Source organism: Chiloscyllium plagiosum, chromosome 3 (genome assembly GCF_004010195.1).
Source record: "Chiloscyllium plagiosum isolate BGI_BamShark_2017 chromosome 3, ASM401019v2, whole genome shotgun sequence".
Lineage (NCBI taxonomy): Eukaryota > Metazoa > Chordata > Chondrichthyes > Orectolobiformes > Hemiscylliidae > Chiloscyllium > Chiloscyllium plagiosum.
In genome coordinates this window covers 104,868,263-104,886,547 of record NC_057712.1, presented here as the reverse complement: position 1 = coordinate 104,886,547, position 18,285 = coordinate 104,868,263, and the positions used below count along the sequence as shown (strand labels likewise).

General features: G+C 40.3%; 1 protein-coding gene across 8 annotated transcripts in view; it reads right to left on the bottom strand.

Annotated features, from left to right (window-relative positions):
* LOC122548404 (glutamate receptor ionotropic, kainate 2) overlaps positions 1 to 18,285 on the bottom strand; it is a 442,113-nt gene that overhangs the window by 26,037 nt on the left and 397,791 nt on the right. For all 8 annotated transcript variants that reach the window (XM_043687010.1, XM_043687014.1, XM_043687017.1 and 5 more), the window contains one exon: positions 6,937 to 7,162. In XM_043687010.1, coding sequence (XP_043542945.1) covers positions 6,937 to 7,162 — 226 coding nt within the window. The remainder of the gene's footprint in view (positions 1 to 6,936; positions 7,163 to 18,285) is intronic.

The window sequence follows — 18,285 nt, the reverse complement described above, 5'->3', positions numbered from 1 at the left end:
AATTCACACAACACCAGGTTTTTGTCCAACAGGTTTATTTGGAAGCAATAGCTTTCAGAGCACTGTTCCTTCATTCAGGTAGCTGTGGGACAGGATCATAAGACACAGAATTTATAGCAAAAGATTACAGTGTCATGCAATTGAAACAATATATTGAACAAACTAGATCGCTGTTAAGTCTTTCATCTTCTAGAATGGGTTGCAGGTTTCGGTTCATTAACATGTAAATCACAGAACTCCTTTTAAGTCACATTCTCGAGATAACTTAAGGTTTTTGAAAAAAAGGTGACATCTCAGCTCAGACAGTGCATTAAAGGTGTGTGTTAGAGTCTGTCTATATCCCAGTCTTGAGTCAGACTGGTTCTATTTCCAAAGTAGGAATTTATAAAATATTACATGGACTGACTGCTTGCATTGACTGTCTGCAGGTTGTGCACTTTTTGAGCAAAATAGAATGCATCTGCAAATACAATTCTGCAAATGCAAATTCACCCCATAGACTTATGTGTGTGTGTGCCTCTGTGTGTGTGTGTGTGTGTGTGTGTGTGTGTGTGTGTGTGTGTGTGTGAGAGAGAGCGAGAGAGAGTGTGAGTGTGACTGTGCGCATGTGAGTGTGTGCATGTGAGAGTGTGCGTGCAAATGTGAGTGCACATGGGAGTGTATGTGTTTGTGTGTGTCCCTGCTTGGTTAAGTGTGCATTTGAGTGCAGAGTGGCTGAGCATAGGCTGTTAGCCAAGTTCAGAACCCATGGAGATGGCCTCAACTGGACCTTGGGTTCATGTCACACAACAGGTGACCCTACTACACTATACACTCTCGCATACACACACACAATCTTACATACTCACACACACACACAGCCCCTCTCTCATACACACTTATATACACACCCACACTCACAAACAAGCACACACCCTCTTACCGGCTTATACTCCATCACACACACACACACACACTTTACCAAGCATGCACACATGCAAACAGACACACACTTTCATATGTAGTCACACTCACACGCACACGCAAACACTCACATGCACACACTCACACTCACACTCTCTCTTTCATGCAGACACACACATACACAAATAGGTCTAAGGGGTGAACTTGCATTTGCAGAATTGTGTTTGCAGATACACTCTATTTTGCTCAAAAAGCGCACAACCTGCAGGCAGTCAATGCAGGCAGTCAAGCCATGGAATATTTTATAAATTCCTACTTTGGAAATAGAACCAGTCTAATTCAAGATTGGGATACAGACAGACTCTAACCTCACACCTTTAATGCATTGTCTAAGCTGAGATGTCACTTTTTTTTATAAAACCTTAAGTTATCTCGCAAAGTGATTAAAAGAGGTACTGTGATTTACATATTAATGAACCGAAACCTGCAACCCATTCTAAAAGAAGAAAGACTTAGAGTCATTTAAACAATCTAGGTTTGTTCAATGTATCATTTCAGTTGCATGACACTGTAATTGTTTGCTATAAATTCTAATCCTGTCCCAAAGCTACCTGATGAAGGAGCAGTACTCTGAAAGCTATTGCTTCCAAATAAATCTGTTGGAGTATAACCTGGTGTTGTGTGGTTTTTAACTTTATTAAAATGTAACAATTTTTCTATGAACTAATTGCTGCCCTCTCTAAATAATTAAGGTTGTTCATATTGCAACCATTAGACATTTTAGCTTTGAATTGGATTTTTTCAAAAAATGGATGTGAAAATATCTTCTTTTATCCTAATGGTAGGTGTAAAAAGTGAAACTCACACACCATTTATGAGCAGACACTCTGGTAACATGACACAAACTAGCTTTCTGATTCAAGGCATTTCAGAATGCACAATTTTTGCAGCAAAGAAGGAACATGATGCTACCTGAGAACCATGATCGTGCAGACAAGCTGAGTTGGCCTTTACCTATCTGAAGTAAACAGAGCAGGTTTCAATGCAGGGGTTCAACTGCATAACAAAGTAGAATGAAGCAAGCAACACTTGCAACTTCAAGCAATAAAGAACTGCAGATTTATCTTCATAAATCTCCAGACTCTAATTATTCAGTGGATTGAAAAGGAATAGCAGCTTGCAACGTTTCAACACTTAACCTCAGGAGAAGCAAGTGCGACAGCTAATTTTAAGATCGAGGGACACATTGCCTTTGTGAAATCCCAATATCTTCTTGAATGTGTATATTTAAATAAATGAGTGAGTAAATGAAATTGCAAATATATTTGAGTGCTGGATAACAAACATGTGTCTTTAAAAAAAAAGTATAAGAAAATCTGCCATTTTTGATCTGAACAATTATGGCATTCACAGGATAAATTAATGGTTTAAAATAATGTTTCTTTAAAATACATCTATCCATGGTTTGTCGATAGTTGGGAAAAGGAGGGGTACATCTTGCCATCTCCTGCCTGAAACAGCCATGTTTAATGTGGAATTAGAATATAAATGTTAATTTTAGTAAGGGATTACATGCTTGAGTGAATTAAATATATTTAATAGATTCTTTCTGAATAAGGAATTTTTTTTTACAGTGAAGGCAGTAACAACTATTGACAAATTTATGTTATTTCATTGTGGCAAGCTCTTGAGATAGGTTTATGTTGGATATTGAATACAAAGCCAGGATAAGGATGAAATGTGATGAGTAGCACTTGGCAGTTTCTGTGGCTGTCTCTGAACTGCAGGGTAGTAAGCCAACTCTATTCCATACATATCCTACACCCTATCCCCAGAATGAAGGTTCCATAATTCAAGCCACTTTTTTCCAAATGTGTGTGTGGCAAGCCATAATATCTCCAGGCTCTAAGCAGCCACCTCAGGGGTAAAACTCTAGGTCTAGGTTATTGGAGAAACATGCAAGTCTGGCAGTATCTGTGGAGAGAAAACAGTGTTATGATTTCAGGTCCAGTGACCCTTCTTCAGAACCAGAAGCAGCTAGTCAACTTCGTATTTATGATGATGGGGAGGTGGAGAACAAGTGAGCAGATAGGTGGAGGTGGAGCCCGCTGTGAGAAAGCGAAAAAAGGGGGTAAACAGCCAAAGGGATCATTGTCAGCAGGCCAGGGAAGAAGCAAACCTGATGAAGGGCTTTTGCCCGAAACGTCGATTTTCCTGCTCCTCGGATGCTGCCTGACCTGCTGTGCTTTTCCAGCACCACTCTGATCTAAACTCTGATTTCCAGTATCTGCAGTCCTCATTTTTGCCAAGAAACAAAGCTAGATAGGTGGTAATGGACTATAAGTAGTTGAAAATGAGTTGACTATGCTGAAAGCAACCCATTTCTTTAAAGGCTTTTGAATTCAATGTCAGGCTTAACAATTTCAGAGTATAAACACTTCCTTCCTTGTCTATTACCTACCCCCCACAACCCAGGCCTGTCATGAAATGGGTTGCTATCAGCACAAAAAGCCTATTTTCAACTTTTCATTGTCACCCATCCAGCTTTTCTTCTTCCCTGGCTTATTACAAAGGATCCCTTTGTCTGCCTACCCCATTTTTCACTCTCCATTTGGGCTCTATGTCCACCAATCCACTCACTCCTTTCCCCCCACCCACCCAATCCTCTCCACCAATGCTCCTGTTGCCCACACCACCAAAACCAACTGCCTAAATACCAGCTTTCCCTCACTACTTCCAAAGTAATGTCACAGGACTCAAAATGTTAACTCTGTTTTCTCTCCACAGATACTGCCAGACCTGCTGAGTTTCTCCAACAATTTCTGTTTTTGTTTCTTTCAACTCTCCAGCATTCCCAGCTCTTTGATTCATTTTAGTGTTGTGTTTGTAGCTGGTTTGACAGCAACATGGGTGAAGACCTCAAACCCAATGAAAGGGCGGAAAAACAGGAAAGATAACTGGGAAAGTTAGATTACTTTTAAAAAATAATTTGGTATGAGCCAAAACACAATAAACTAATGTACTTCCTATGTACAAATCTGATGAGTTGAGTTATTTCCCTGATGCCTTCCCCATATGTCTTAGAAGTGATCTTTCAATGTTAACAATTAGATTCTTCTGCACCTCATCATATTTCTAAGATCCTAGCTTATGTCCATGCCATCCCTTGCTCTCTCCAAACCTCTGAGTTCTTGCCTCTGCTCTCTCTGAGTCTCACCGATGTGGAGATCAATTTCAACATGCAAGTGTCAGAGTTAGAAATGTGTGACCTGCTTAGACTCAAACAGATCAGCTGCAAAGAGTGAATGTTGCTCATTGGACTTCTATATTTAAGACTGAGTTGTGGCACAATGATAGTGGCCCTACTTCAAACCTGGAGGATCTGGGTTCAAATCTCACTTGTTGTAGAGGTGTGTCATAACAGGTTGATGCAAAAGAAACAGAAATTTTATTGTTAATTACATACTGATTGAGTGTTTTGTTAATTTGATGGTAAGTTTATTTTCTTTTAAAGAAAGGACGAAATTCTTCCCTCCTAGGGTTTGGCCTCTGCACAGGGAAAGGGCCATTAATGGACAAGTGAAAACTGATGGTTGAACTAACATATAAAGTTCATAAATTCCCGAAAGTCTTTTTCTGCCTAATTCCAGTAAGAATATTGATTTATCACTTACTGGTAGAAAGAATTTCAAAGATTCTTGATAGAGGTTTTACCGGAGCAATGTCATCAATAAAAAACAGATCTGAGAAGGCTTAACCAAAGGCTGAATTGGGTATTTTCAGTTCACCTTTCTGAGCAAAGGTGAAGAGAGGGATTTGCAGAATGTGGAACCAAAGTTAATGGAGCCATGGTCATCAAGTAGTGAGATAAATCAAAAATTTGATGCACCAGGTGTGCAGGTTAGGTGAATTAGCCACGTGGCTCAGTGATCAGCACTGCTGCCTCACAGCACAGAACCAGTCCCAGGTTCAATTTCAGCCTTGGGCAACTGTCTGTGTGGAGTTTGCACATTGTCCCCGTATCTGCGTGGACTTCTTCTGGATGCTCCGTTTTCCCCCTACCATCCAAAGATGTGCAAGCCAGGTGAATTGGACATGCTAAATTGCCCATAGTGCTAGGTGCATTAGTCAGAGGGAAATGAGTCTGGGTGGGTTACTCTTCGGAGGGTCGGTGTGGACTTGTTGGGCTAGAGGGCCTGTTTCCACACTGTGGGGAATCTAATCTAATTTGTCCATAGTGTTCAGGGATGTATAGGTTATGTGCATTAGTCTGGGGTAAATGTAGACTAATAATGGAATGGGTCTGGGTGGGTTACTCTTCGGATGGTCGGTGTGGACTTGATGGGGCCGTAGGGCATGTTTCTACACTGTAGGGATTCTATTAAGAAGATTGAGTCAAAGAAATGGACAGGTTCTCACTGGGTGCTCAGTGTGGTGGCAATCAAGAAGGTTTCAAGGATATGGAGGGCCAGTGTTTTGAGGATTCAAGCACAACTACATGGATTTAAAATTGAAGCACTCGGGCACAACCAACTAACATAGGTCAGTGAGGAATTTATGGAGGATGGAGGTGTGAAGGTCAATCAAAGGGAATTGTGAATAGTTGAACATGGATGTGACAGATGAATAAGTGATGATTTTGATGTCTTATTGGCTAAGGAAAGGACAGAGGTGAACAATATTACAAAAAATGAAAGAATCAAAATCAATTTCAAAAATCAGGGATATAGCCTGGGACACTAGCCAGAAAGAGGGCCAGCAGCAAGGCATTGGAGTATCTGCCATAAGTCAAAGAAACTGAGGGAAGTTCTCCCAATTGTAATTGGCAGCAATTATGTCTCATTCAAGGCTGGATATAAAGACAAGCTGCCTTAGAGCAAAGGTAGTGGAAGTATTGCTCAAATGGAATTTTATCTCAAATAAATGAATTATTTTATTGAGGTAATGCATGACCTGAGCAAAAGAGCACCCCACTGGACTCCTGCCTCGAGCACCACATCCTTAACTATAGAACTCTCCCTTTGATCTACTGTTAACGCTTGAACAAGTTACATTGCAGCCATATTTTTGTGCAGGTTTCCTTTAAAGGTACAGCCTGCCTTTAGGAAGACCAGATCAGAAATTGTTGGAAACGCTCAGAAGAAGGGTCAATGGATGTTAACTCTGATTTCCCTTCACAGATGCTGTCAGACATAATGCTTTTCATGCAGTTTCTGATTTTGTTTTGATTTACTGATCCGCAGTTCTTTCAGTTTTATTTAAGAAGATCAGGTTGTCCCTACCACCAAGTCTACAAATGACATGGCCAAATGCTGCTGCATGTGGAGGCTCCAGGTTGGTTTGGAGCTACAGACACTGCGCACAAACATTGCCATCATTCGGATGGGATTTGTGTTCCAAAATTGCATGTTGCGCAACTCAATCCAAATGAGTGCAGGCTGGTTGCAAATCATGAACCCCCACACTCGTCTAAAATAGTGCTATCCAATTCCTAGAATTGATACATTGGCCCAAATTTAAGTTAGATGCATGGCCTGTTTCCTCAATATAAAAAAATGCATAATTTTAAAGGGGATCATAAATTTGATATCAAACAAATTTCTCGGAGGTATTTATTAACTCTGACAATACTTAAGAAGCAGAATTACAAGATACCCTATTCCACATCACATATTCCCAAATGTAGAAATATACACCATTAGAATTTTCTGACTTTGATAACACCACACACTTCTATTTTCATTGGGTAAAGAAAAAGCATTTGTAAACCACAATGTGCAGAAAAAAAAATCATTAGTCTTTAGGTTAAATTATGAGTAGTTTTTTGAGTGCAAAATTAATAACAAGAATTATCATTATAAAGCCTTCCTGCAGAAACATAGTCTTAAGTCCTTTTTGATGCATTACAGCATTAAAAAAGCTTATGGTAAATAATGTTTGTACAAATAGCTAATGAGATTCAGTGGCAGGTCAGTTTTAATTTTACTGGCTTTCTGATTAATTTCCAGAGGCCACGTCAGCTGTATTACATACCCATGGGAGTGCCAACTCCATAAGCTTTGGAATCTATGAGGCCTCCAATCTGTGTCAAGTTGCAGTTTCTCTGCGTGACAAACTCAATGGTCGTTGACTCCATTAGCAAGGCATAATCTGTGGTTAAGACACGCTGGATTCCTTCTTCATTATTTTTGACAAGCGCAGTCTGTTGTCTGCTACTCATGAAGGCCCACATCTTTTCGTAGGTTGATATTTTGGATTTCTGCAATGAAGCATAAGAGATGTGCATGGAGAAGAGAAGAAAGAAAAACACGGATGAATGATTTTCTGACTGGAAAATAAAACTTGCTGCAGTGGTCCTGGGAAAAGAAGGCAACAAAGGAACTGAATAAGATACCTTTCAAATTGTAAATTTAAAAAAAATGTTAGTAGCTACAGCAGCTGTTGGCTGTAAAAAAAAAGCCTAAAAGGATGGTCAGGTTAATACCAGCGCACAAACAATCACAACTTCTTCACAAAATGTTCCTTTTCTACAGCTGACAGCAGTTTTCATGGTTCACGGAACACAAATAGAAAACCAAAGGAATGGATTTCAAACCCACAAGTGGAGCTACACACTGGAAAGGAAATGGAAATTCAATGATGAGCTTGGGAAATGTTCTGTGGCAGATTCTTTCAAACTTTTCACCTCAGAGCTATACAGGAGAGTGGATTGGAGCATTGTAAACACCACATACACATGAGTGACTGCCATTTATTTTGATTTCACAGGCAGAAGTTTTTCGGATGGCAGGCTTTGCTCTTGTCCCCTGAGTGCAGCAGCTCCACAGTCACTTAATGTTCCTCCTGGAGAGGCCAGCACGGTGGTTTGAAAATGGCAGCCGTGGCAAGGACTGGAATGGGGTGGTGACAGGCAGTGCCCCCGTTCTAAATCTTGGAGTCCAGGATCAGCTAAATACAGGGGCGTCTCACAGCAGCAAGGGGAGGTTAACTCCAGGGGTGGGGGGGTGGGGTGAGGGCTCTGGCGGAGGTGCAGGCTGGTGCCTTAGTTGGGAAAGTGGGGCATGTAGGCGGGGAAGAGGGGTCAGGAGCACCTGCAAGGGGCAAAACTTGGGATCTCGTAGGGGAGGGGATGCCAGAAAGGGGGTGTTTAAGGGAGGTGCCTCTAATAGTGAAATGGCCATCCACCTGAACTGTCCTGGATAGAGTTGCAAACACCAATCCTTTGCATTGGTATCAGTCTATGTTACTGATGGGGAAAGATGCCCACATAAACTTTTCAGCTGAAGAAAGGCTCAATGATAGAAGATGTGCTTAATTAACAGTAAAGGTTTACAACATAGTAGCTAGTTACTTTACAACTAAAATACATGATTGTGTCTTTTGGGAAATCAGATTCAACCTCAGAGTTAGTCCACATGACTGCTTCTAAAGCATTCAGTAAACTCAACAAGCTAACATTGGAGGCTGTACAACACACCTTGTACCATTGGTCAGCTTGTCCCAGAGGCAGATCTTTATAACCTAATGTCTCAGAGTTTATTTTAAGGTGCCAATTAAACCTTTCATGTGCCAACTGCTTGATTCAACAAGGTCAACAGAGTAGAGGAAGCTGCAGGGCTTCATCGCTGGCCCTGAATTCTACCCTCAGTCTTCCTTCCCCATCCCACTCCCACCACCCCCCAACACCGCTCCCCACCCCGCCACCCAATTTAATATTGCACACAGGCCAGGAGTGAGCAGGAAGGCCAACTAGGGAATGTCACCTTTGCTCTGACTCACACCTTCCTGCAAAACCATCCACAGGGGATCAATAAAATTCTGCCTGATTGTTCCTATTTAAAATTTAGAAACATATAACAAAGTGAATCTTTGCATTGATTATCTTTACCTACGAAATGAAAACAGACTTCATTTAGTGTAACACATTTATTAAAATAGATTTGATGTGAAACAAAACACATCACCTAATTTTTATTTCTTTTTAATATTTTATGTAACTATTTGGTTCATTCTCATTGATTGATGATTCTAGAGCTTAAACATGCTAATTTACATCAGTTTTGAATGAAATGATGTCAGCCTTGGCTCAGTGGTAAAATCCTCATCTCAGAGCTTGAAGTCTGTAGGCTCAAAGTCCCCTCCAGACACTGGTTTCGGTCAGAATTCAGATGACACCAGACTATAATCCAACACATTTATTTGAAATTGCATGCTTTCGGAGAGTCAGCCCTTCACCTGATGAAGGGGCAATGCTATGAAAGTTGTGATTTCAAATAAACCTGTTGGATTACAGCCTGGTTCATTGGAATTCTGACCTTGTCCACCCCAGTCCAACTCTGGCACCTCCACATCATAGAGAATGGTTCACACGTTATCCAGGCAAATGCTCAAGTTCAGTACTGAAGGGACATGGTACTGTTGGAGTGCTGCCTTTTATAGATGGGATGTTAATTAAAATGGGCATGTCAGATGAAAGGGGAGGCTTCAAAGAAATGAGAGAAAATTCTCTAAACTTTCTTCCCCGCATTTATCTCCCATAACCGGGACTACCAAACCATCATCAACACTACCTCAAGTTGTATAGATAGAGTTGATGATAGTTGTCTTTTCCCTCGGATGGAGAATTTCAAGGGGGCACATTTTTAAGATGAGAGGAGAGAGGTTTAAAAAAGACACAAGGGGCAAATTCTTTACACAGAGGGTGGTTCGCTTGTGGAATGAACTTCCTGAGGAAGTGGTGGATTTGGCTACAATTACAATGTTTAAAAGACATTTGGATAGGTACATGAATAAGAAAGGTTTGGTGGAATATTGGCCAGGAGCAGGCAAGTGGGACTAGTTTAGTTTGGGATTATGTTCAGCATGGACTAGCTGGACCAAAGGCTCTATTGCCATACTGTATGACTTTATGGCTATGTCATTTATCAATGTTATTCTTTGGGATACCGTGTATGTAAATTACTGCTTATCCTTAGTTTAAAGCAGTGACCACACTTCAAGTGTACTTCATTGAATTGGAACCCCAGTGGACCATCCTGAGTTCACAAAATGCAAGAAACAGTCGCTTGATGGAAAAGAACTGGAATATTGCTAAAAAAGGAGCAATATCGTTGAAGATTTTTCTTTCCATTGCTGAGAATTAATACATAAATTCAAACACTTTCTTTTATTAATTTGAAAATAAAAGATCGCATATGTATATAGCACGCAGCATATCCCCAGGATATTGCAAAGCACTTTATTATGAATTAATTACTAACAGAATGCTGTCAGTGTTGTTACGCAGGTAATTGCTGTCTGCATATTGGTCGCCACAAAGTCCCAGATACACCAATGGGAGAAATGAACAGTTAGTCAACTTTTTCTGGTGCTGTTGATTAAAGGATAATTGTCAGATGGGTAAACCAGGAAAAATACCCAATTATTTTCAAGAATTAATGGAAAACAGTAGTTCAAGTTATATCCTCTTTGTGTCAGTAGTAATCTGGCAGAATGTTGTAGAATACACCTGAATCCAACAAAATCAATGGAAGTAAAAATCATGTCACTTTCATAATGTACAGCCAATCCATTCCTTATGATCATTAACTACACAATAAGCACAGAAATGTAAACCCAGTTGTTCCTATCCACCTAAGGTATATAAGCTTCTTATTTCTATCCTTGAAGCCAATACAAAACCATAAAGCCAGAAGACCATAAGATTTGGAGCAGAATTAGGCCAGTCGGCCCAGCAAGTCTGCTCCACCAATATTTTCTCAAACCCATTCTCTGCCTTGTCCCCATAACCCTTGTTCCCCTTATTAATCAAGAACCTATCTATCGCTGTCTGAAATACATAGAATGACTTGGCCTCCAAAGCCCTCAGTGGCAATCACAATCTGTTCTGCTGAAGATTATCAACTTGAAACGCTAACAGCATTTTTCTCTCCATAGACGCAACCAGGTAATCGCCCATTTCATACAAATTTTGGAAAAATACTGGAATGTATTATCTATATCTATAAAACCAGGAAAATAGGATTAGGATGGATGGATCTTTTGTTACCAAACATGCTTTTTTTTGGATCATAAATTATTCCGTGTTTCTCAGATTAAGTAAACTATCACTTAGATAATTATGTCCTGTATCAAAGAGAGTCAGTATAAATGTTTTTTTGTTTTTTGGATAGATCCTGTCTGACTTATTTAGTTAATGTTTTGAGGTATCTGCTATGGTTCTGAGATAACGAGACAAAAATGAAAGAACACAGAACTGGAAGCAAACTTGTGAAGTGGGTTGATAATTTATTGGAAGGTAGCAGACAGGGAGTAGAGATAAATAGAATAATCTCTGATTGATGAGATGTGACAAGTGGTGTTCTCTGGAGATTGGTACTGAAGACTGAGTTTTACGCAACATACATTTGAATGACTTTTATGAAGTTATGAAGAGCTATTTAATCAGGTTTGCAGTTGACATTAAGGTCAAGAAATGATATGCTTTTTTGTTTCTTTTTCAGAGGTAAAGTAGATTAGCCTGGAACCTATCTCCACAAGAGTTGCACACACTGCTAAGTTTGCAGGTGTCATTTTGTTGATGTCCTATGCAACTAAAACAAATATTTGGTGCTTATCTTAATGAGGATTTAAAGCCGAATTGCAGATCGATTCTGTAAACCAGTGACATTGAACACAGTTATCATTAGGTTGGCTAAGTTCAGGATAACAAAGTTTGCCTTGTATTTTACTAGTGGTCATGACAGGGATTCCTCGAGGACCTCATCAAAAAGGTAAGATTCATTTTCTTTAACCTGATTGTGGATTCAGGAGGACTTGGAACCTCAAAATCACTGTCACTCACTGCTCCCAAGCATCAACCCTTGTCCTACTGAGGGGCATAGCTGCAAGAAAATGATGTCAATTTGCCAGTGATCTGCCTGGAAACTCTTTGATTGAATATAAATGAAGGCAGAAAAGTAGTAAGGCTGACCCTCAAACCTGACCTGATCTACTGCTGGTTGATGCTACACATTATCGTTGCTATCGAAGTCAGAAAGCTATGTAGCTGGGAGGAGAAAGTGCAGTGATTGTAATGATGTCAGCCAGGTGGACCTCATAGAATATGTGCTCCCTGAGTGGAGCTGTTAATCTGGTCCTAACAGGGAGCCCTGGCTGACAGATATAAACAGGAGTGTGTTTGATCACACAGCATTGCCCTTTGATGTGAAGGGCACTGCTTGTCACTGGCCACTCGGATGTTTCCTTTCTTCCTGGTGGTGGAAACCGAATAAAGATTCGCGCACCTTGTGTCTTTCACTGTGTCTCACACCTGCACACACACAACATGGGTGCTGGCGAAAAATAAGCACTACCGCGGTAGTGTGGGGGTAAAAGAAAAATAACTAAATAAATAAACAGGAGTGTTAGAGGTTCTGTTTACTCTGAGAGCTCGTCTGAGGGAGCTGGATCAGTGTCAAAGATTCTCCACATGTAAATAAAGGGTAACTTAGTTATGGGATCCTGGCCTCTATGGAGTTATTTCAGAAATTTATAAAGGGATGCGGACTGATGACCTAAGTAGGAAAATTAGGGCAAAGTGGTATTGATCATTTGGAAGCATGAGGTCATTCACTTTGGATCAGAGAATAATAAATTAGCATATTTTCTTCTAGATGAAAGATGAGATGCGATTAGGATCAATGTGATTTAAGAGTCTGCATGCATACAGACAGTGTTTACCATCTGCACAGCATCAGCTCACCAAGGCTCCTCCGATAGCAATTTACAAATCCATGACCTTTACCACTTAACTGAATGTGAGCAGCAGCTACATTGGAGCACCACCATCAGCAAATTCACCTCCAAACCACATGCCATCCTGACCTGGAAATATATCACCATTCCTTCACCATTGCTGAATCACCAGCCTGGATTTCCCTTCTTAATGGTACTGTGGACGTACCTACAATACCCTATCCCACCCATGGAGTGCAGCAGTTCAAGGCCAAAGATCACCTCCACCTTCTTGAGGGTCACTACAAATGGATAATAAATGCTGCCCTAACCAATGAGGCATACATCTTGCGAATTAATTATAAAAATAAACTGGAATTCACTCCTCCAAAAGGATGAAGCTGCAGGGCCAAACTCCAAAAGAGGAAATAGTTTATTTTTATGACCCTTATCATATCCAATTCATAATGGTGTATTACAACTGGTTTTTTAAAAAAAATCTCTAAAGCCAGCTGAGACTATATTGCATAAATAACTGCTCCCATTGCTGACCTTCACCCTGTACAAGAAAACATGCAATATACAGAGGCAAATTGCTGACTTTACACTTGTTCAGCATCCAAATATAATGTATTAGAAATTGTGATACACTGTGCTGTTGCATATTTGTGCTTACTTTCTCGTGCTGCCTATACTGGGTACTATTCAAGGCTACTGCAGCTGTGCTCAGCTCAATAATGGAGTCTTGCACTATCCCCTCCACAGTGTGTCTCTGTCTTCTACACAGTGAATTAACTTCTTCACTGCAGTGAAATCATGGCAACAAAATAGCAGATTACATTGGAGAAATTCATGAAGATAGCATATTTTTAACACCTTGTATGTCAAAGATTAACTATTTTAATTGACGACACTTTAATCATTTGGGTTAAATTTTCTTCAGTTGGTATTCTGAAGGCAGTTTAAAAAACCTGCATTGTTCAACAATGCATTACTTTTTGAAAAATATAGCTAAGTCACTGTCTTGTCTTTGGAAAATGTCAATGTGTGCCTGTTTGGGGAAAAAAGGGTTCAGCACAAATTGCTGTACAGATCAATTTCGCAAAGAAATGAGTACATGCTCAGTGATTCTTGCAAACAAAGCACTGACTGTTCAATCTGGCTTGGGGAGATAATGCGTATGGATTCACTATAACTACTTCCAGTAGACATCAACAGAATGCTGTTACAGCAGCCAATAAACTGAAGCTCAATTAAGTACAATACCTATAAACTTTTAGAGTCAACAGGACAGAATTTTATTTAAGCCCACTTTGTGAAGTATATGCAATGGCCTAAATTGGCAGAATTTGCTTTATAATCCATATAACTTTATTTCAATGGCAGTTTTATACTGCAAGCAAACAACTTCTCCGAATTTTAAGAGTCCTTGTCAGAAAAACAAAGAAAATCATACTTGAGCAGGTGTTACGAGGATCTAAATTTATTTTTTGTTGTATAATAAACATGTCAGTCTAACAGAAGGATTCATCTTTCTCAAAGATAGTTAGTGTTGCTTTCCTTCTTGCCTTCAAATGTGATCTCAGTTGGTGTATGAGCAAGGAAGATTAGAGCTAATAACAATTCCTGTGCACTGTATTAATATAGTTATGGAAACGTGACAAACATAAAGTTTATTGCAGTTCAGGCATATGCAGCACTTATTGTATTTGGTGACAGAAGTAGAGTTTATAGCAAGTCGAACTGAAATAGATTTTATGGCAACTTATTATAAAATAGAGTTTATATCAGTTAATAATGAAGGCAAAGTTTACAGTGACTAACAACAGAAAAACATGGGATTATGGTAGTCAAGAGAAGGATTAATTTTATTACAGTCTGTAATAGAGTTAAGGTTTATCATCACCAATGTTCAGTAGTAACTGTTATAATTATCCTAAACAAATTGATGTTCAAAGCAATGTAGAAGTTGATGGTTTATATCATGTTGATAAAGATCAACAAGGTTCGTCTTCTTCACTTTATTTCCTCTGCTGAATAGGCTGACTCCTGTCAGACTACAATTCAATTCAACCTCATACTGACCATGTGTTTAAAATGCTCAATTATTCTTTTGAAAAAAAATGTATTCATAAGACATTGGCATTGCTGGCATGGTTAGTATTTATTGTCCATCTCTAATTATCCATCTTTTTGTCCTTGAAAAGGTTGTGATTATAAATGGTCTCAAAGTTTGCATTGTTGGTATCAGACCCTTATTGGTAAAGAAACGGGGCATTCAGGTTTCCATTAAGTCTAAAGTTAAAACCAAAACTGAAAATGAAATAGAAACTTCGGACTTTGGGGAAACTGAGACTGGTTGAGATTAGATAAAAAAGGTGAGATCATCGAGTGCTGCAGCTGGAAAAGGATGAGCGCAAAGCAATGACAAAGGTACAGATGAGTGATAGATGGATCACCCCCATAAGTATCTAAATCACCAATGAAAATTCACTCATGGGGTGGCCAATCAGACAAAAGTCACCCAAACCAATAGAATGGAAGAAAATGTGGAAGAGATGCTCCTCCAATCACTGGCTGGTTCTCCTCATGCATGCTTCGGGGATGGGTCTACCAACAGAAAGAGTACAGTAACAGCCTTTGGTTGGAGCCACAGTGAATGGCTTGGTAAAGAGGTGCCAGCAGTGATAGAATCACAGAGAGTAGGAAGCCAAAGGTGGAGAGCCAAGGTCCAAGAGCTAAGATCTGGGAGCAGTGGGAGGTGGAAGAGCTGTGATAGGAGGAAGGCGGGAAACACAGACAGCCTCAAGCCACCCTTGGCTTATGTGGATGAGTTTTTCTGATCAAAGAAGGATGTTTTGTCAGATTCAGAAGTTCTATCTGCTGGATCTGCAGTGAGGCCATCAGCAAGGGGAAGGTAAGGGTGTACTGTGCTGAGGGTACTGGGGAAAGAAAAGGAGAATGGGGGACCACTGTAAGGGAGATTTATTGGAAGAAGGACACTTCTAAAGAGGTTGGAGTGGAATGAAAAAGTTTGCATAAAGGTAGAGGGAGCTTGCAAAGGGGAGAGACCAGTTTAAAGCAATCAACAAAGGAATAATCAACTAACTAGGATCCAAGAGAACTTTAAATTACTGTGTAAAGATAGCATTTTTAATTTCTATTTAATTTTGATCTTGGAATAAAATGGGAAAAGGACGATTCAAACCAATGACTGAGTTGTTGCACTTTTAAAAAGAAGTTCCTGAAACACTGAGTAATATTTACACTATTGCTTTGTTCAAACATGGCTTAGAGCCAATGGTACCTTGACTGTGTGTGTAAACCAAATTTTGCCCAGAGACAGATTGCTGATTGGGTTTTCAATTAGGACTCGTTCTGAAGACCAGGAGTTATTAGCATAACAATAGCCCTCTGATTAGATCATGGACAGTTTGACAAGAGTGCATGCAAACAAGACAGAAGCAGACGATCTCCAGGCTGCAAGAAATAATATCCTTTTCTTTTTCTCTCTCTGCAGTGAAGTAACCAACAGCTGGAAGATAGCTAGCTATTCCCCCTCATCATTTATCATACACTGTTGCCTTTAACTAGAGACTGAAAGATTGGACAATTAATGTATCAATCAACCACTGTCTTCAGAGAACTAAAAGGATCTTAAAATAAGGAAATCAGAGTTCAGCAGGAACAAAAGGGATATCTCACTGAACCTGTGAACTGGTGCTCTTAAACTGTATTTCCCCAGTATTTTCCCTACACTCATCATGTCTGTGTCCGTCTGCATGTGACTGTCGGGATTAAGAAGGGATAAAGCTTAAGTTACTAGAGTTTCAAGTCCATATTTTGTATTCCTGTGGTTAAAATTGATTTATTTGTAATTAATAATCGTTTCTTAATAAGTATAGAAATCTGGCCAGTGTTTTCTGTTAACTCATGTCCATTAGACAGGCAAACTTGGGAACTTTGAATAATTAATTAATTCGTTCACTACTGTGATGACCCTATTTTTAGTGGGTCTCAAATATCAATGCACTTTCCCACATGGGCTATGACAACTTAAGGTAATGAATTCCTTGCAAGTGAATGTGGAATCCTGGTTCAAGTCTACATATGTTCAGGAGCTATTATCCTTGGGGAAAAATGTCATGGAGTCTGCTGTGGTAAACACTGTCATTGTTAAATTCCATTCTGAGTTTGAGACCCAAGATACAGTAAATAGGGTTGTAACAGAACCTGAAGCATCAAAACATTTGTGATGAAATCTAATAGCAACAGAGTGAATCATTGCACAGCTATTGTTGCCTAGGAGTTCAGTCTTTTCAACATTGGCATTGCCACCTGATGCAATGCTCAACAGGCCAGAGGAAGGCAAGGTCAAGGAACAAGATGTCAGGTATACCTTCTTCGGGAAAGGTAGGTCAGGTGAAGTAGTTGGCTTCCCCAACAGAAGCAAGCTAGTTGTCAATCTCAGAGACTCAGATTTAATGAGATAATCAATGCACCAACCAACCCCACCTTCCTGTGGACATCCACTTCAACACCCCCTTCCACTCCCCCATGACATGTACATTCTGGGCCTCCTCCAGATCCTAAACAACAACACCCGCAAACTGGAAGAGGAACATCTCATCTTCTGCCTCGGGTGCTGACAACCACACAGCCTCAACATTGAAATCACCAGATTCCAAATCTCTCTACCTAACCCCAGCCCAGATCCAACCTTCTGACTCACCTCCGCTCTCTTGACCTGACCTACCTGTCCATCTTCCTTCCTACCTATCCGCTCCATACTTCCCACCAACCTTCAACATTACCTCCTACCTTTGCCCACCTACCTTTCTTTTTTCCCTACCTCCTCCATTTATTTCCTAGCCTCCTTCCTCTTCCCCAGTCTTAAAGAAGAGTTATATCCAAAATGTTGACTCTCTTGCTCTTCAGATGCTGCCTGGCCTGCTGTGCCTTTTCCAGCATTATACTTTTATCAACTCTGACTCTCCAACATCCACAGTTTTCATTTTCTCCCAACCTCAGAGACTCTCCTTGCAGGATATATACCTCTTTGGTTCACCCTTGCCCACAACCAGAGCACTCATCACCATCTTAAAGGAAGGAGAAAGGTCGAACTACAGTAACTGTTAAGAATTTCCCTGTAATTGGCCACAGCATATGTTATCGCAGGAATTTTCCTCAGTCATATACTCCCTGAAGAACTCCTTCCAGAGATGCAAAGCAGATTCCGTCGTCTAAGGGGCACAGTTGATACGATGACCACTAGTCATAGAGTCAGAGATGTACAGCATGGAAACAGACCCTTCGGTCCAACCCATCCATGCCGACCAGATATCCCAACCCAATCTAGTCCCACCTGCCAGCACCCAGCCCATATCCTGCCAAACCCTTCCTATTCATATACCCATCCAAATGCCTCTTAAATGTTGCAATTGTACTAGCCTCCACCACATCCTCTGGCAGCTCATTCCATACACATACCACCCTCTGCATGAAAAGGTTGCCCCTTAGGTCTCTTTTATATCTTTCCCCTCTCACCCTAAACCTATTACCTCTAGTTCTGGACTCCCCGACTCCAGGGAAAAGACTTTGTATATTTATCCTATCCATGTCCCTCATAATTTTGTAAACCTCTATATGGTCACCCCTCAGCCTCCG